The sequence below is a fragment of the Rhea pennata genome, chromosome 8 (assembly GCF_028389875.1).
Source record: "Rhea pennata isolate bPtePen1 chromosome 8, bPtePen1.pri, whole genome shotgun sequence".
NCBI lineage: Eukaryota > Metazoa > Chordata > Aves > Rheiformes > Rheidae > Rhea > Rhea pennata.
This window is the reverse complement of record NC_084670.1, coordinates 5396067-5416808: the sequence shown is the minus strand read 5'-3', so window position 1 is coordinate 5416808 and position 20742 is coordinate 5396067. Positions and strand designations below refer to the sequence as shown.

The 20742-nt window shown below is 41.3% G+C and overlaps 1 protein-coding gene across 4 annotated transcripts in view; it reads right to left on the bottom strand.

Moving 5' to 3' along the window:
* DAB1 (DAB adaptor protein 1) overlaps positions 1-20742 on the bottom strand; it is a 114586-nt gene that overhangs the window by 35792 nt on the left and 58052 nt on the right. For all 4 annotated transcript variants that reach the window (XM_062581551.1, XM_062581552.1, XM_062581553.1 and 1 more), the window contains exon 3: positions 19387-19485. In XM_062581551.1, the coding sequence (XP_062437535.1) occupies positions 19387-19485 (99 nt within the window). The remainder of the gene's footprint in view (positions 1-19386; positions 19486-20742) is intronic.

Sequence of the window (20742 nt, the reverse complement as noted above, 5' to 3'; positions counted from 1 at the left end):
AGTGCTTTATTGATTGCACTACAGTGTTTTGCACCAAAATTAAACTGTGATCAGACTCCTTCCTTGTGGAATTAAATTTGAAGATCACTCTACCATAGAAAAATATCACCTACAGTGTAAGACAGCAGATGGAGACATTCCAATTTATTTGAGAACCCTTATTAACTGCTCTAAACTCATTACATTTTTAATGGTTATGATGCCCAATATACTTTACAAACTGTATCAATATATGTCCAAATTAAGTAAAGAGGATTGCAGCATTATCCTTTCACATATTTTACTGCATGGAGTGTTTAGCAATATTTTTTTATTTGTATGAAGGATACTGAATTGAAAAATGCACACAAAATATAGTGTTTCATACACATCTGTACTGAAATGTAGACACATATACTCCTTTGATCCGGTGCCTTCACAGACCTAGATTCATCTAACGTGTCCTTTTTACATTTTCCAATAATTTATTCCAAACATTATTTAGCGAGTGCCTGATTCTTCTGCCATCGTAAATGAGAAATCACTCCTGTTGCAGCCAGGAAAGATTTAAAAATGTAAAATGCAAGATCCAAACTGCATCATTTTTCTTTCTTTTAAAAAAGGAAGAGGGGGGGAAAAAAATGTAGCCTGCCTAATTCCCAGCATAGCCATTTACCGCAGTGAAAACGCACTGGAGTAAAGGATGACCGAAGGGAGAGCGTAGTGAGAAATACAGCCCTGCCCCTTCTCATCCAGCCACCCGAGCGCGAGTCAGAATTGAGTCACTCTAAAAATACGCGGTCTTTTCATGTTTTGATTAAATTTGCCTCCGGCGCATTCGCATAGATTAATCTGTCCCGTTAAGTGTGACCAACCGACGGGAAAGTCTTCTCTGTCCAATCAGTCTTGTAGCCGCTCTCCCCACGGGCCGTCCAACAGTCCCAAAAGGAAATGAAACAGTCGGATCAAATTGCTTCTAGCGGAACTGCTGGTCACTACTCAGCAGCTAATATTCACCGTCTCGTCTGCCTCTTTCTCCCTCAGCCTCTTTTTTTTTCCATCCCGTCTTCAAGGCTTTACCATGACTTAATCCTACCTCTAGTGGATCAGGAGCACATAAAATCGGTACTTCGTAACCCAGGGATGTTTATGACGCCCCCATTTTATTATGCACACACTGATGGATTTCTTCACGTACTATTTGATGTTTGTACATCAAATTTTGCCACACGCTTCCATGAGCCATTTACCAATTCCTAAGTGAAGTATCAAATTGTTTGGAGGGCTGCAGCATGACAGAACAAATTACAGAGAAGACTTAATTTGTATTATGGTTCAATAGAGTCAATTAAATATTGCACAGATTAGAAGGTAATTTGTTTTAACATTTAAGCTTCAGTTGTTTAAAAAAAAAATCTCGCCATCTACAGTCTCCTTATTATTTTAGGTCTCATGTGACTTCAGTCACTCTTGAAAACATACAGGATTTTAAAATGCATCCTCCCGTGCCACTTCCCTGCAGCACCCTGGGACAGCCGCAGCGTCAGCCAGCGCCGAAGTCGCTCTCCTCCCTCTGCCCCTTCTCGCTTTCTCTGGGCTCCCTTGTTTGCTCTCATTTTCCCTCCTGCTCTCCAGTCCATCCCCTGCCTCTCTTCTTCCCCCAGATTGCTCCCTCTACATCATATTGAATTGATTTAGCTACCTCTGAAATCCGTAGCATTTCTAATTTCCCTCAGGCTGCTTGGCATCTACCATAAATTTCTTCACCCCCTTCACCTCATCCTGCCCCTTTATTTCCATGCTGTAGCCTCCAGTTCCACTAAATCAATTAAGTCAATCAATTAAGTACTTGGAGGGCCCAGCAATCATGTCAAGTATGTGAGTTAGATTCACTGCTTTACTATCGCTATTTCTCTTTTAATGAGGTTGTCTATTTAGTGAAGCCTGGGGCACAGCGTTAAGAGCCACAACAAAAAGTATCTTGCAAGCTGCAAAGCCTCCTGCAAAATCTGTCCCACCAAAACATGGAAGCACGTACCACATAGAAGTACATCTGTAAGGGCAAGCTGCACAAGGATGCAAGTTACACAGCCCTTTGCCTTGAATAACTTGAATAAACAAACCATGAGCCAGTCTTCAGATTGGTGGTATCAGCTGACTGCCTCGCTGTTATCTCCACGCTATCCCCACCAGGTTGCAAGTGACACACATGGCCCAAGCATCTTCTGCATGTCTGCTTCTGTCTCTTCCCATCTACTCCACTTGAATCAATAAGCAACAGTGAATTTTGCGTGTCTTGTATGTATTGCAAATCCTTTGACTTGGGGCTGCAAGGTTGCCCAAATTGCAAAATCCTTAAATAGTTCACAATAAAACAGCTTTACAGGTCATGGTTTCGGTCATGTTGCTGTCTCCCTACGAGTCTTTCACATCCCAAATCGAGTCATGATTGCTCAACGGCACTGCAAAAACAAACAAAACAAAACCCAAGCCCACACAGATTACCCAGTACAGAATCTGAATCTAGCATGTATAATTATGGCAATACTCTAAGAATAGGCTTAGCGAACTAGAAGTGTAATAGCACATTTACCGTTATTTACTGCAACGCGTTAAATGCAAACAATGACCTGTAAAACACGAGTGGTTCTGCAATGAATTTTGTCCCACTGCTGCAAGGAACATCAGAGCGGTGCCAGTGTCCAGCCAGTTACTCCACTACACACAAGAGACTGCCACAGTCCTTAACGCAGCTCGAGACGGGCAAGCAATGGCTTGTTTGTGAGATGTTCTTCGCTGCCATTTCCTCCTTAGTAATTCCTGACTGTTTTAGTGTGAGATTTGCAGGGATCATGGGGGCTGCAATTGGTCACACGCGTCTCTCTAATTGCCTTCGTTTGTGTTGCATTGACTCTCTGTTGTTTCATTAAAATGCATTTAGCAGTGGTGGTCTGGAGCTGCTCCCATCTCTCAGTCTTAAAAATGCCACAGTAAGCAGTCCAAATGCACTCTCAAGGAGCAGGCATGAAACATGAAAAAATTCTCTGCAGCTACAGATTCAAATCCCAGATCTGTCTAGTTTTACAACTTTCAGGCATGGACAGATAGCAGTTCACTCTATGCAGACACTGAAAAAAAGATACAGACACCAAGACATCTGGAACAAATATCTCATTGGGCCATGTTGGCATGAGCTTTTCCCTGGTATCCATTAACTTTGCACGGGTATCTGTTAAGCAGTTGTTAATCTTTCAGCTACCTTTCACCCTAGAGACAACTTATTTCAATGGGAGTGTACACCGCCAGTTTGGGGAAGAAGTCACTGATCTCAAATGTCAGCATAATGGAAAATAAATCTGTAAGTTGGATTTGCTCCACAAACTTTCCAGTGTTGTTTTGTAGAACTTAGCATTTGGGTGGCAGATGGGGTGGCAAGGCATTTGCCTGCAGGGACTTGCGGGGAACGAGCAGATGGGGGAGATGCAACAAGCATTCCCCTAGCCACTGCAGAAAGCTTCCATTTAATGTGAAATAGTAAAGAGGAGATAGCTCGGTGCGTTTCAGAGCTCCCGTTCTCAACAACTCCAACCCCTGCAAATAAATTGCTACTAGCACACAGCAAACAACTGAGAGCCGTGGCGAGGCTCATTCACTGCAAAAGCTAGTTGCTCTCCTCCCACCTTCAGCTTCTCCTTCCTCCCTGGTAGTTGCTCAGAGCACTCGGTTCAGCATAAAACCATTTCGCTGGTATTGTGAGCGGTGCCAAAGTGTTAAAAAAAAAAAAAAAAAAAAAAAAAAGAGAGACAGAACTTGGAAGTTGCTGTCAGAGGCAGCTCAATCTAATCAGATAAGGCTTTACACCGAACTGGGGAACTCAGAGCACTGTGCCCCTGGGAATTTGTCGCTGCTTTTGATTTCTCTATTAGTGACAGGCTGCTACAAAGTGTGGTGCTATTGCTGCAGTCTCCTCTGCTGCTGGACAGATGCTTTTCACTAGCGTTCTTTTATATTAACTATGTCCTCCAATCATTTTGGTTATTTTTGCAAAGATGAACATACAAACCACGTGGATTTTACTCCAGCTGGCCACAAGGGCAAGAAATGAGTCTCACCACACTGTACACTGCAGTGCTTCAGAAGGCACGTAACATAAACCTCATTAAGTGTCCAAATAATTTATAACTGAGGGAGTAGTTCACCTATTCCAGCATACTACAAAATGGGGTATTTGCAAGAGAAAAAATTTTAGAAATTATGTGGCTAAACAAAACGCAAGATAGAAAACAGATCATATCTCAAACGTGACAGTCCTTTCCTACCATGAGGAGTACTCCAGACGCATGTCCATGCAGAGAGGACAGCAGAAAAAAAAACAATGTAGGACAGATCACAGCATGTTGCTTCAATATAGTAGTGATTTCTTTGGACAAGTACCTTCACAGGTACAGAAAATCTCATACATAAATACTTACTACAACATGTGGAAAATTTCATCTAGTTCGATTTGGAAAAAGGAAAGCAGTAGACTTCAAAGTTAGCAAATTACCAAACTACTGAATTACTACTAATATTGCAATCAGTTTTGGAACAAGATAGCTTTTCAATTCAGATTTCAAAAATAAATGCCACTTTTGAAGACTTGAATAGCAAAACCCACAAGAAAGTTACGGTGTTCATGGACATCTCAGCATCTGATCATATTTCCAGGCACCAACAAAGACAACTTGCACCATTCACAATAAACTGAACAAACTAGCATAGAGTGAGAAAAGCACTTAAAGAACAAGATGCCAATTTTCTGTTTTATCGCAGCACAGACTGCAGAACTGTCTTGGAAGCAACGCTTTCGAGGGCGAACATGCTCAAACCCTTATGCTTAAAGGGTCCGAATACGTGCAAAGCACTATACAGCTGAAAATAAATGGTCCACCTCCGAATCCTTCTGACATAGTCATTCCCACAGTTCGGGCTGACAATACGTTACGGAATTTCCTCCTGTGGAAAAGGAGGATCGGAGCAGAAAAGGGAAGCGTAACCTCTAGAGGGTTCTACAAGCCTGAATGGACTTCTCGGATGGCAGTCTTTAAGCCGGTCTTGACAATGAAGAGAAAGAAAGTCTAATCCCTGGGCTTCTTCCATGCAGACTGATTTTACAGACAAGAACCTAAAGAAAGGCTTTTCCAAGCGCCAACTGCCTCTAAAAGACATTTCAGTGGACAAGCTTTGCAATAATAAAAAAAAAGGCACAAAAACCACACTTTCAGATTACATGCAAATCAAAGCTTGGTCTATGTATCACAAAGGAGCACATGAGAAACAGCAATAATATTAAAAAAAAAAAAAAAAGAAAGAAAGGGAAAGAAAAAGGAATCAAGACAGAATTAGCCACAGTTATCACACTCAGTCACTCCAGGGGGCTAGTACTCTGGCTGCGACACAGCAAAGCACCCAACAGATGTATAACTTTAATCCCCCGCATGAACTCTTGAGAGTCATTCTCTTCTGCAACTGCAGAGACCAAAGCAGAAACAGATTTTGGGACTTGCCCAAGCTCACATAGCAATGGGGAGTTGAGTCAGGAAGAAAGACAGAAGTCAGTGAGCATAATCGTGTGTTCAAGCATAAATGAGTCTTCAAGTTAAGGCCTAAACTAAGCTCCATGTGTACAGGCATTCATCCTATCTAAAGACAAGCACTCAGCTAAAGGACCTAACATAAGTGCCTGTTTGGTCAGACTCGGAGAAGACAGCTTAAAGGGGTGCTTCAACCTCACTTAAAATCTAAATTAAACCTTACCATTTCCTTTTCTTGATGAAAAAGTATCCTATTCGGTCTTTAGGGAACCAAGGCCGGTGCCCCTGTCGGTGCTGTAGGCACCGGTCAGGCACAGCGCTGCTCCGAAGCTGGCCGGAGCTCCGGCCGCCCCAGACCCGCTGCGCGCGCTGCCCGTCAATTCAGCGAGCGGCTGCTACGTTTGCGAGCGCAGCAGTCTAATCGTGATGAATGAACCCGCAACACCGAGCTCGCTGCAAAATCCAACAACCTAATTTGTGAAAAGGAGCACCACTCAGGTAATAAACTTCTGCCTGGCTCTCCTAATTTGCAATAATGCCTGACAAAGATCAGATATGAACGTTGTTATTGCTCGTTGTCTCAGAAAGCAAAGGCTAAGCTGCCCATGCAGAAGATCCACCTACTAGATATATGAGCTCAGGAAAAGAACAAAACAAAACTGGAATACGTACATTTCCAGTTTCACATTTTCACTTCAAAAGCTTTTTGATTTCATATTGCACTAGGAGTGAAACAAGTCTGAAACCCTTATCCAATCCCTATTAATCCCATGTTATATTTAAAATATGCACTGGCAAATACTGTACCAGGACAAAGAAAATCCTAAAGGACAGGAAAAACTTTTTTATAGAGCTTTTGAAAAACAAACGTGCTGTACTAAAGCCATAATGCTGGACCTCCAGTGAGTCTTCTGTACTGTTTTTTTTTTTTTTATTGTTTCTGTATCAGCCATGGTCAATTGCTTTATCAGGCTGGTTAAAACAAAGAAGAATTTGCTATGGGAGAGATAATGAAAGATTTTTTTTAAATGGCTGAAAGATGCAGAACAGGAAAATTAGCATGATGGTCATGCAAAAATTTTATTTCTTCACGGGCCTTTCCACTTCCTACGCCACCAGAAAGCTGCTGCCTCCAGCAAATTCTGCACAGGGATACCAAGAGGTACGAGCACCCTCCTGATCGCAGAGTTCAGAGCAGCCCAGTAACGAAATACAGACCTACACGCGATCCGTTTGGGACCGGCTAGAGACCATACAACCTAAATGGCCCTTTCCACTGCTTCAGCGTGGTAGACAAGAAACAAAACTCACTTGTTAGAATATTGTTTTAATTTACGGGGAGAGAGAATAAGAGGGCAAACCCTCTCGCGGCAGGGAGGACGGCCGGCTGCCCAGCGGCCGCTGCCGGGCTTTCTCCCTCTACCAGGCAGCTCTCAGGAAGCGGTCAGCAGACCGAGCGAGCCATCGGCACGCCAGTCGGGCCTCCGCTCTCCAGCCACAGCTTGCCCGCAGCCTGAGCCCTCGGACCCCGACCTTGCCTTGCATTCTTTCCTGACACGCTCTGCCGTTCCTAAGACCTTTATTGATTACACGTTGAATTGGAGGGAACACAGCAGGCAGTAATGAGACAGTCAGTTCATTACAGGATCACAGAATCTCTCAGCATTCTTATCGCACTCACCTTCATAGACTGTGAATGTCTTTTGAGGAGCTTTTTTTTTTTTTTTTTTAAATTCCTTTACACCAATATCCTTCACATTCACATTCTGAAAGGCCTTTTGTTTACACGAACAGCAAAAGAAGCGCCTTCACACAACTTCTAGAAGCTTTAAGGGTATTAAGGTGGGGTAGAGAGGAAAGATCACAAAAAGACTCATATTGGCAGTATAAAATTTAGGTTGTACTGGATAGTCATTAGAAAACAACCCTCTAACTCTCTGTAATCGACTTCTATAACACCACAAACTTCTCTAGAAGAGTCTGCAGAAAAAACAGATGCATCAGATGCATATACACAGCTGAGGGGGAAAAAAGACTAGAGATATTTATGTGTATACATATATGTATACACATATGTAAACACACATGTACATACACACACATATGTATACATTTATATATACCTACACACACAATGTATGTGCCAGATACTCATACCAATTTTATAATACTTTAAAGGGGGCTGAGGGAAAGCACAACACTGAATTTACAAACTGCACAAAACCAATATGTCGTGTTCACAAATCAATTAAAAATGAAAGCAGAAATGTTGAGAGATTCAACGTGACACCATGTTTTATATCTTTTAGATTTAAAAGTGATTTCAGAATCAGAAACAGACCAAAGCGTACAGGCAACAAATCCCATCTATATTCCTCAGAAGTTCAGTATGTCAAACAGCACAGCCTGGGAGACTGGTTTCATGCGGGACAGTACAGAAGTGGTCAAAATCTATTCAGCTCCTAGTTTATGTCTAAAGGCTTAACTTTCTAGTGGCCAGTACATAAATATACAATACTAGTTAAAGGAGAGAGCCTGGAAGTTCTCCTATCACAGACACCAGTTTTCATATGAGAAACATTTGAGTTATCTTTTCTATACCACAAACAAATGGTTAAGCTTTTGATCCTGAGGTGACGCATCACTTTTCTATTTTTTGCTGAAATCCATTATCATGAGAGATACTTCTGGTTCCCAGCAGAGACGTCTGAGCTGCTGGATATTCCTCCTACTGCAGATATTGCAGACTCCTTGAAAAGGCCACGGAACAACCTCTGTCAGCGTTGCAGGATCTCAGATTATTTCATAATTGCTGATGTGCAATCACAGGCTTTGCCTAACGAGCCTACAGGCTCGTCAGTGGATTCAGTGTACACAGAGGCTTGCAAAAGCCTAACTTCCAAGATAGGCATTTCTGTGCAGCACATGGGACTCCGGAGCTATGGTCTGTAGCGTTCAGAGAACAGTACCGTTGCCCGTCTACCCTGGTCATAAATACCATACTTCATGCCAGCTTACAAACAGTCTTCCTGGGGATGGGGGTGGGGAGGAGGATGCTTTTTCTTTGAGTTACCACAGCATATATAAAAAAAACTTCAGAGAAATACCACATGCTGAAATGTGCCACTCATTTTGCTCAGGCCGCACAAGAAACACTTTACCTAGGATATAACATAACCACAGCAACAAAACATCAGTGTGTATGTTACCCAAGTCCTAAAGAATCATACAACACGTAAATGGTAATCCTCAAAGAGGTTACAAAAAAGAACAAAGTTTTCAGCTAATGCTTGGCCTGATTTTTTTTTTGCTTCCTTATCCAGACGTAGGAAATCCTGAAGTCCCACTCAGCAGGCGCCTGTCACATTGTGTTACAACAATTCCACATTTCAATTCAGACACTGGAGAGTGTTTTAAGAACTTCTGCCCTGGCACCATCCAAAGGAGAGCTCCAAAGCCTCCATTGGCACATTTTCATGCCAGGCGTTGTTTCCTTCCTTTTCATTTCCATGTAAAGCAGGCTGAATGTTTAGTTTAGCCTCCTCCTAATCGAAATGTCGACCTGCTTAGCCAGTGCTAAGAGCCATATGCAGTATTTAGATGTCCAGATGTGTCCTTCTCTATGTTCTATGGTGCTCAGAAATTAGTAACTATTCTGCCTCACTTATTTCACCCCGCTCCCTTCGCTCCCTTTGAAGTTCTACAGGGCTCCGGCTGCTGGCGTCACGGGGAGATCGGCACAATGACGCCCGATCAGCGTGGGAACCCCAAAGGATAAAAAACACAAACAGTAGAGACCGCTGGAGTTTACTGCACGCCACTTTTGCTAAACAAGTGCCCTGACCAGGACATGTTAGGCCAGGCTGTAATTCCATGATCACCACCAGGTCCCGCGTACACAAGGCCAGATGCAGTTCTAGGCGTTGGGCTCTGCCATACACGAATACATGCGTGCTGGGCACACAGTGCCCGAAAGAGCCAGAAATTTCTAAGATTTCACTCCTCTCGTTTAGGAAGTCAGCTTTTACGAACAGTTGTTTAAATATTAAGCAAAGATTCACTAGGATCTGACCTTTATTACTTATTCAACTGAAAGACAGGAAAGAAAACACATATGGTAACCGCCAACAAGTACCAGGTTTCTGCAACAGTCACTGCCCCTCTTCCTTCTTCCTTCCCTAGGGACACTTATCACATAAACTAAGTGGAAAAAAAAATTACATGTCCCTCTGGACTATCAGATTCAACGAAGCTCTTGCTGACTTCCCTGGACATATAAATGTGTACCTGAGGGCAGAACATCACCCACTGAATTTACCATAATAGAGATCTATTACTATCATCCAACAAACCCCGGGTAACTTTAAAAGCAAATCTTTCTGCAGTTTCCCTATGCAATTACCTTGACTGCTAAGGTCACTTATGTCTTCTGCGTTTGACTTCAGCAATAGGAGGGGTTAAATAGCTTACAAGTTAGAATAAAAATTCAGAAGCACTGCCAGCAGTGTTGCTATTACCAGAGTGAAAGGCAAATTGCAGAGCAGCCTTCCACCCAGCACCCACCGCCTAGGGAGCAGAATCACCCCAAGCGAAACGCTGACCTGACAGCTGGAAGAAGCAAGAGCAGAGGCTTTCCAAGGAGGCCGTACCCTCCTGCGACGGCACCTGCGCAGCGTCCCCCACTGCTCTCCAGGAAAGCTCCCAGGTAGCTCGGTCGCTGCTCTATTATTACGGCAGTGCTCCTTTTGCTAAACTCTTTCCTGAGCAATTTAAAACTCAGCTGTTATCATTCTGCTTGTGCTGAAAACAGCCCTGCCTGAGCCCGGCTTACAAATCCTAGCATTTGCAGGCAACTCCCTCCCCAAACAACTCTGTTTTGGCTGTTTCTCTGCTGGATGAAACGCCAGCTGGAGCAAAGGAATACAGCCCACGGGAAGCGGGACTGCAATGTGGCTTTCACATCACAGTTTAATTATCTCAGTCACAGAAGGCTGGTGATTACAGGCAAGAAAATACCCAATATAACCAAACATTAGAAGTGGATGACATCTCAGGTGTCTGCTTTGTAATTTTTACTACAGCAGCTCTATAGATAAATACTCATGGCCGTACGCAATGGAGGAGAAACGGCTGTTGGGAACGTGTGTATAACGAGGTTCCCAATACCACGACGCACACCGCAGGGAGCACAAGTCCCTCGGTTAAATCCACCCCAGGCATTCAGCTTAAAGAGCAAGAGGCCACATACGACCAAACAAGGCCATCGCTGAAGTTACAAAATCAAGTTTTCTGCCTTCTCGAAAGCAATCAGGTTTTTTACTTTTTTTCACACTGAAACACAACCACAACAAATTCCACACCTGAGTTTTGCCTTTTGGGCTCTTTTTTCACAGTGACAAAACTGTCGTAATACATAAGCCTTATGAATCTTTATATAGCACACTGTGCACGTACGAAATGTATCTCTGCGAGTTTGCAGCTGTTAAGAACCCCCTGTGGAGTGTTTTGAACTATCTAAATTGTCCAAGGCACCGTTTGGAAGGCCAATAAGGAATGAATTACAATAGTCAATAAGGAACGTAATTATGGAAGTGGGTTCTTCTGACATTTATGTTTTGCTAACCGTCAAATGTTATTGATGAAATGCCTTATTGTCTCCCCTTTAAGCTATCGGAAGACTAGAAATACTACAAATACGTTATAAGAGTAATATGTAGCGTTTTTAAGTCCCCCTACTCTGCTATATTCTAATTAGATTTATTTATTACATGTTAGCCAGTGAATGTCATGTAGTATCCCTATTTATATTAGAAAGGCTGGAAACTGTAACAGAGTAAGACTCCCAGGTCAGTCAGAGAGATCCTTCACGGGCAGAGCTGCAGGCAAGGCACACAGCGCTCACAAGGCAAAAGAAAGGCCACCGGAGTGCAGAATTTGACTTTGTTTTCTTCCGGTAAACTCTTCACTGCTATTATTTAATATTTTTCTCACTGTAGTCCCTAGAAGTCCTCAGCACGGTCCAAGATTCAACTGAGCTGAACAAATGAACGATGAAGGTTGCTACGACTCCTTCAAAATGGATGAAGGGTAAAGAGAGCCATGGGAACTTGGAAACAAAGCTAGTTGGAATACGGTGGACACAAGAGGGAACACAGATTCAGCATGGGAATGCACTGCTATTTTGACATGATCAAAAGAATAAGCTGAGACAGCAACACAGGCAGTCACGATGGATATCACAACTAAAAATCGCATCTGCCAAGGGTAGAGAAAAGGATAACAACTGTGACACAAGATAGAAGAGGTAGGATTGAGTATGAAGTGTAAGCAAGATGATAAAGGCCATACTGCAGAGTTCTTGAAGAGAATCTGCAAGCTCTGGAGTTAGATGTGACAATCTAAAACCAAGGTTGAGTCGCTGAGTTTACAGGGCTGAATAATAGATGATGCTGGTATTTTCCACTACAGCACTCGCAGAAAGAGGTCAGAGAAACACCTCTGGGAGTCAAGATTACGAGGCTGGTTTTAGTTACATGAAGCTTGAACTGATGGCTAAATGTGCAAAGAGAACGCCGGAAAGACAGGTCAGGATTTTAACAGGAGGAGACAGCGCTGGGATCATTTGGTTTGACACAGCAGCCAAATCTATATTTGCAAATGAAGTGATTTTTGTTAAAAGCACAGCAGGAGAAGCACTCAGGAAATTCTAGATGAAAACTGAAGAGGAGAAAAAGAAATAACCAACACAGGAGTAAAATCACAAAATGAGAGTCAAGGAAGCCAGAACGATAGGACTTCATTCAAAATCAGCAGATAAGCTAAAGATGCTAGCAGAGCACTGGACCTAAGATCAACCCTGAGGAGGCCAACAGAAGCATGAGGAAGTTCAAAGAAATAAAAAGGATTAAAGAAAAAAAAAACCACATCTCTTCTGGGTGATCAGGGCCTAGAGCTAGAGAACTCCACCCAGGGACCGTTCACTATTTCTGAATGACACCATGCTCTGGCAAACACAAAAATTCAGTAAATTAATCATACCATCTCTGCTGCTCACTGCAGAGCAAGTATGAAGCAGATAAAATGATTTCCTCTTTTATTTCTATTTTTAAATAGTCAGATACGCTCAGTTACAGAGACTTGACAGTTTGACATTTCATCTGCTCCAGCACACGTGCTTCACGGAATAACTACAGCTCCGTAACGGTACCTTGATTTCTAGTCAAAGATGCCAGAACCAACAGATTTCCAGTAAAGGCAAGAAGTACCTTTGGTACATTCATCTCTCGTGTCAATAATGAGAATTTTAATCTTGCTAAAATTTTGTTTCAGCCAATTTTAGCTGTCCCATTCATCTATCAGCATAATTAACAACATCGCTCGCATCCAGTGGAAAAGATCAGAAAATACTGAGGTTATCAGCACATAATTGATAAAGTCTCTCATCAACCTGAAAACGCTTTACAGAAGCCACAGCAACAACTTTGAAAATCTGTGCAGTGCAAGGTCAAGAGAGCTTAAAAGGTCAGGAAGATGGACAAGATGCAAAAATCCACAACAGCCATGGGGTCATACCGCACCCAGGACATCGAGTCACTACAGCAGAACAATTTGAGGCCAGTAGAATTACTTACACATTACGGTGTGCTTATTTGGACGCACTCAACAGCAGAAGCAGAAGCGTGTCTTCTGTTCGGCGCCTGAGCGCAGCCACCGGCTCTGTGGCCAGAGTGAAGAGACAAGGGGCATTTTTGGTAGGAAACACTCCAGTCTGGGCACCCTTCCATGGGACAGGGGGCTACTGCTCACTGAGTAACACTTTGCCAGGTAGATAAACCCAGTTCTGCCTGAGAGTCACATAATCCTCCTCCAAGATAATGAAAGTTAAATTAAGGGATATAAAAGAAGAATGAGACTAGTTTATATAATAAATAATGAAAATGAACTCTTGGGATGCTGCATACGACAAAAAATGGGTGAAACCTCTCTGATCTTTGTAGACTGGGTTACAATGCGTATGTTTAGGATATTCCTCACAAATAAACAAGGTACTGATACAGGTCTGTCATGCCTTCTGGATGACTCTGGAATCCAAATAAATATTTCATGTATAACAATAGCTGATATAGAAATATATACTACACTACATTTAGGCGGTTTCTACATCCAAGACCTGACCCAACATCTACTTTCACAGAAGTAATTCTTTCTTAAAACCAAATAATGTATTATTGCTTTCAGTGTCTTTTCATTTCTGGATCTTCCATTCAACATGTCTGCTATTTAGAAAGAGCATGAGATAAAAAATATACCTCATTATGTAAATGTAGAAGAAATGTAGAAGAAAATTGTTTCTCAAGTGTTATATTGAATTAATGTATTATTTTTAAATGTTTTTAGAACATAACCTACAATAAACAAGGATTTATTGTTATAAAAATCAACAATGAGACAAAATTATAACCTCTTTCTGGAGACCACATTAGTCATGCACATCTAATGAAGCATTACTAAGCTATCACAGGGAGATAGCCTGATGTGTATGATTAACAAAATAATATTCATAAACAGCTAATGAACAATGATGGTTCTTTAAAAATTTTGCATATCCTGTTATACAAAGAGTGATTTTGGTTTTTTTTTTCTGTCTAAGAAACACATTTATCACCAGTCTCCACCCTAAAGAGAATATTTAAGGGCCACAGGCATAGCACAGCGAGCTGCATTTTGCCTTTTACAGACCACGCTCCTAAAAAGATTAAAAGTCGTCTGTGAAAACCAAATAACAACGAGTAAATTTCAGTTTGTCCGGCAGTGAGTCTGAAAGGTGATGTTTCGAGATCTAACCCGCATGTAGGACAAATATGGAAGAACAAATGACCAAAAACTGTTTTCCTACAGTATGCAGCCACAGAACCTCTGAAGTGGTAACAGGTAGGAAAAGGTTGGTTTTAGTAGTAACTTCTGTGGATTTTTTAAAATTAAAAAAACCTATCTTTCTTGCAGGCAATATGTGTATTTGACAGATTGTAGAGAAATACAGTGATGTGACAAACTCTCTAAATAGACAGTAAACAATAATACAAACCACAAATAAATCTCTATGACGCAGAAATGACCAAAAGAGTCAAATTTGGAGAGACGGGATAGATGGCAAACAAACGATACAAGGAAAAACAAACAAAAAAAAGATACTTATATGAAAAATAGGGTCAAAACTCATGTACAATGAGCAGTTTCAGGCTACAACAAGAAAACAGCCTGTTATTCAAATTAGTACAATTTGGATTATATAGCTAATGTTGGGACATTAAGAACAGAATGATGAACAATTTGTGTAGAGGGATGACATCCTTTTATTTTCCCTTTCCCAAGTACAATGGTAAAACCCAGATTAAATCTATTGCTGCTGAAGTTTCAGTGAATTTTTCCTACACTGTCATCAATTTTTGAAGGATCTTTTTTTTCTTCTTTTTCTTGACAGAAGAACGTGGAACATATTCTAAATGCTATTTTTGCCATCTGGGCAGGCACCTCCAGAAGAAGAGCTACTCCATATATGCAGGATATGCAGACTAAAGACTTACAGGGCGCACTCTGCTAAGCAGCTCTCTTACTGTCACTTTCTCAATACATCGAAAAGTTTCTGAAAAGTGGTATGAAAAGGGACACGCTTGGATTAGTCTATGGAATAGAAAAATAAAAGTATTATTACTATTATTCATAAAATTTCTGCTTGCAGTCCTATAGCTGCATTAAGTTGTCTTGTATAAACAGTGCAAAAACATAGCAAATCCTTATTGTGGTTTCCTTGGTGGGATAAATTCTTCTCAAATGTTATTTCATCGTCAGCTTACCCTCCTCTCTAGAAAAAAAATACTTAAAAGACAGAATTCCTTATTGCTGGAATAATAACATTATTAAAATCAATAATCTTTGATGAATATTAGGTCTGAACTACAGAAAGACAGCTATAAAGCACTGGGAAAAAAACCCGTATGTATAATTTCCAGTAGTAACTGAACTACAGCCCTTCATCTGTAATGAAGTTTGGAGCAGTTCCCCTAAATCATTTGCAAGTGAGCTATGACACTGCCAATTTTAAAAAAATGCTGGTTTTGAGCTACAAATTGATTTTTTATTGTAATAAATTAAAATCCAATATTAGCCTACAAGATATGAAACGTACAGAAGTCTACATTTTTTTCAGAATATTTTTTGTTGCTCATAACACATCAGCACACGATAGCAATAGCTGAATATCCTTTCTTGATTTTTATAATTAAGAGAAGTAAATAATCTTTCCAAACCTTACACGAGCACTGCAGTCCAAAAGACCTCTTTGGGAAACCCAAAGCTGTGGAACCACAGCAGAGGGAAAAAGCCTTGGGAGGTAGTAGGGGGGAAAGCAAATGCAAGATTATCCAAGACGTTCCTGTGTGTCCTATTAGAGATATATTTTGCTTCTTGTTGCACAAATCTGAGTATCTCCAAACTTTATAATCTCCTAAGGTTCACATGGATAACAGAGCACCTGCGTGAGTAAATTATAATCCCTGTGCAGTCACGTTCCCTTTCTTTGCATCAAAAAAGTAAGGCTGAGCAATCGTATGTCTCCAGTTGTGCCAGTATGTAGGATTTCCCCTTAGAAAGGCTTGTTGCCTCTCAGTCGAGAATGGATTTACAGGTGTCCTGCATCATTAACACACACAGAGGTTCAAAAAGCAAAGCGAAGCTGCTGCTGTCTATGCACAGCCTGTTGCTGAAGTTGCTGACGCATTTCAGATGTTGAAACTGCATGTGGCTACCAGCAGGACCTGGAAAGACAGCAGGCAACTGCAGGCTGGCAAAGCAGGGACAGACTGGATGAGAGACAGAAAACAGAAGGGAACGGACACAGATGAAAGTGAATGGGAGTAGGATACGGGATCCTGGGAAATGAAACTAAGGCTTGCTGGCCACAGAGGTCAGATGAGAAGCCTGACAAGTAGCATTTCAGAGCAACTACTAGGAGAACTGGTCAGGATGTGAAACTGGGTTTGAGACAGGAGTGACTTCGGTTGAACATAAAGCAGAAGGGATTGCGACTGTGAGGAACAGGCTGAAGAAGCAACGTACAGCAACCTCAAAAGCTAGAAACTGAAAGAACAATTCTCCTGCCTCAGAAATCCCTGAGAAACCTGATGGTGAAAGTGCCCCATATCCCTTTTGTCCCCATTCTGGGAACAAACCAATACCCCTGTCCATCACCCCAGTAGCTCAGGGGGCCGATGTCTGGAAAGCAAACTTGCCAGCAGCTTCCAATCCAGGCCTCAGTGAGTGAGCAACGGGGATACAATAAGGGTGACAGAGATATGGCAGGTTAGAGTACAGGGTGTCCGAGTGATAAAACGAAGGCAGCTTGTTCCTACGACCCTATCTGGCTAGCTGCAAATAGGGGAGTGGGCAACATACTGCAGAAAACACACCTTGGTCAAGTTTCTTTATTTTTATTTCTAAACATAGTCCCTTTCCTCAGTGAGATGTTATAAAACTAAACCCATTAATGTCTGCAAAACATTCACAGATGAGTGCCACAAACAAGTCTGTCTCTCTTTCTCCCTTTTTATTTTCTAGAGACAAGCCCAAGAGGAAATTACCAATTCTGTTGTCTCAGTGTGACATGTACACTGCAGAGTAATGCATTAGGCTGCACACTGAAGAAAACAAAATATTAATATATGCTTCATCAAGTGAACGCTCTATGCGGTGCACTGAATGAAGATGGTATTCTCTGGCAAAAAACATATATCATCATGTAATTAAATAATATCATAACGTCTGTGCACTAGAGGACTCGATCAAGATTGCACAGGCAAAGCTTATCTGATACTTCCGATCTTCTGAGTACAGGATATAACCTCATACAAAAGCACTATTTCAAAGAAGATTGTTGAATGCTTTACACGTGCTGTACACAACACTTTCCAAACAAGCTTTTCATTAATAACTACTTGTATTATGTATCAGTGAGCTCAATGACATTGATTTTCTAATGGTATAAATTAACTGGCAAAGATAATTTCATCTATCATCAGTAGAGTTTTATTTCTGGCATCATGTTAAATAGTCCGTATTTCAAAAGATTAAATCAAGAACCTTTTAAAATTCAAGGCAGAGCTTAAACTGCTGTAAAATATCTCCTTAATTAGGATTAAAGCAGTTTGTGTGTTGTATCTTTGTATCTAAGTAGCTAATGCTTTGCTTATGTTTCTTTTAGAGCAGTTTAAAAATATCACACATAACACTATGGCAAAAACTGTGTAAGATATGGAAATCCCCTGCAATTTCCTCTACCAGACGCTGCTAGGCAAGATGCTGCTTGACAATCTCAAACAACAACCTCAGACTTATATATATCTTTTATCTCCTTCTCTGTACAACAAACATTTTCTGCCACTGTTCACACTTTCACTTTTCACATACTTTTTCACTTTTTCAAACTTTTTGTATTTCTGGAAAATATGAAAGCTCTGTTTTTTATGGTTACTGCATACCTGACAAAAGACTATTCTCTCACAGGAGTATAGTGTATGAAGGTGACCATGATTGTGTTGATCTGGAATTATGGACATGACAGAAATTCTTAAGATCTCCCTGGGACATCTTCAAGGCAACTCCAGCTAAGCACATGCAGCTCCTGGGAGCTCCCCAGCTTCTACTGCCCATCCTCCTCTTCCTCTCATGCTTCAACAGGAAAAAAAAGCTCTTTCCTCCTGCTTGCCCACAGCTCCCTATTCCTGCTTGTTTTCTTCCCCTTAGCTTCCCATGACACGGGAGATCTGATCCAAGGCAATCCTAGCTTCTGGTCCCAACTCTAACCCCTTTGTCATTAGACTCTCAAAATTCATTTGACCTGTACTCCTGAGGAGTCTGAAGCAGCATCCAGAGGACTGGTGCAACTGGGCCCAGGCTGAATGAGAAAATCCATACCCGCACAGATACCAATCTGTAACACTGACTGCTAAAGTCTTCAGCGACCAGTGGGCTGATATTTCCATAGAGCAATTTTGTGATCTCGCAGAGGGAGAATAAATCCCTTCCTGCTGCTTCCTATAGATACTGAGTCATTCCTCATCACCATGCTCCTCCAGCCAGACACTGACACCAAAGGTATCGCTGCGTGGTTACAGTGGGATTCAAAGCCTGATCCAGCCCCTAGGTCTGGTAATCAATATGCCTTTTCATTTTATAAAATATGGCTAATTCTTCTCAGTTTCCCCGGAGAGAATCTCTGCTTCTCAGTGGGGAACACAATTATTAACAAAAATGTCAAGTAGGACCAAACAGTAAGGAGGACACACAATACCCTCTTGGTAATCAGCATAAGAATAGGAAAGGAAACTGGTGGTTCTTCTTGCATGATACCTTAGATATTTTCGAAACAAGATAATTTATGAATACAAGCAACTAAACAATACATTTCCCTGAACTGTGTTAAATTCTTAGTGCCAAATAGCCGCTTTTCCCTCCTGTGATGACATCAATTTTATCAGTTCCAACTCTGGACTCAAGAGCTGTGAGTGCTTATGCATATATGCAGCATTTGTGTACTCAAGTAAATGGTTCTACAGAGGTATCCGGCACAAGGCTCCACAATAAACCACATCCCCATGCTACACTTTACACCTTAGTCACCTAATGGCTTGCTCTGATATATGATAACCCTTTATGAAGCTTGTCAGATGTTTTATGTGCGCTTACGCTAGTGAGATATTACTGCCCAGCTAGGAAAAGCTTTTAAAGGAACATCCGTGAGAGATTCAATTTTGTTCCATCACATGATTATTTTACTTACCCCTGTCTTTTCATCGAAGATTTTGATACCTCCAAAGGAAACAGTTAGGAAGATTTTTTGTTTATGTTCTCCTTTCGAACGAGCTGCAGCAACAATTCCCTATTGAAACAAAATGCTGGTTTCATTACTCTCTTAGGTTTTTCTTTTCTTTTTTTTTTTTTTTTTCTCTTTTCTTACTGATAGGTGCCCACAGTAGCAGAGCACAAAGATTTCCTTGAGGAGAATTCATCACTTTTCCAAGAAAAGCCCTCTCTTACTTCTGTCTTTCCCCCCTCCACACACACACACACACACACACACACACGTGTTTTTTTTTTTTCCTTCCTTCAAGGTACCACAGTTCTTTATGCTATCCAAAAATCAGTTGAAAAGTGCTCTCGCTTCCAGTCCCTGAACTAGCTAATCCTCCATGAAATTTGTTTTCATGGAAGCTGAAGGTCATTCCTAATACATTTTTTTTCCAGTTGTAAGCTGTTTTGTTTTTTTAAAAAACAAGTAGTACAGGAAAAAAAATCCAATAACTTTAGCTTACTTCACAGAGTGCACTTACCTGGAATAAACCAAATAGGAATTAAGTTTTTTTTAAGCTATTTTTTGCAGAATCACACTGCAACTCTACAGAAAATAACTGGTAGAGAGGGTTAGTTGTTTTCATCATTTCAGGCTCTAACTTAGTAAGTGAACTTGTTGATATGTTCAAAAGTTATCCTTCCAAAGCATAACCCTAAGAGTACCTCCTATTTCTACCCTCTCAGGAATCTGGCTGCCCTGATCAATAACACTGTACTAAGAACAAATATAATTGAACTAGTAAATAAAAATATTTAGCCTGTATCTGGTGCTCTGTAGATCTTCAAAATATTTTAACAACTACTAACTTATTTTTTAAGACCGTCAAGAGATCACTGACAAAAAAGGGACACAGACACAAAAATTAAAGAGGAAAACAAAAATCAAGTGATTTGTCCAAAGACACCCCAAAATCTTATCCCTGGTGTTAAAACTTAGGCTGTAGACTCTAAAAGATCCTGCTGCCTTATAGTCAAACATGAATTTCTGAGGGTCTCTGCCCTTAAAAGTTTCAGCCATCTCACAATAACGTTTAGATAAATCTCTCCCCCCCCCCCCAAGAGATCAGTAACAGCAAATCCATTGGTATGCTGGTGAGAGGAATGAAAGGAAAACACAGTTACAAAGATTGTACAGGGTTTATTCCCTAGACCCAGCTGGCAGCCCTAAAATGCAGACGTGAAGCTAACAGCCAACAAGGCACTTGAGAAAAACACAACATATGCTTCCTCCTCAACCACTCCAGCTCCTCCACATTTCCCAAGGCCACAAAGAGGATGCTGCCAG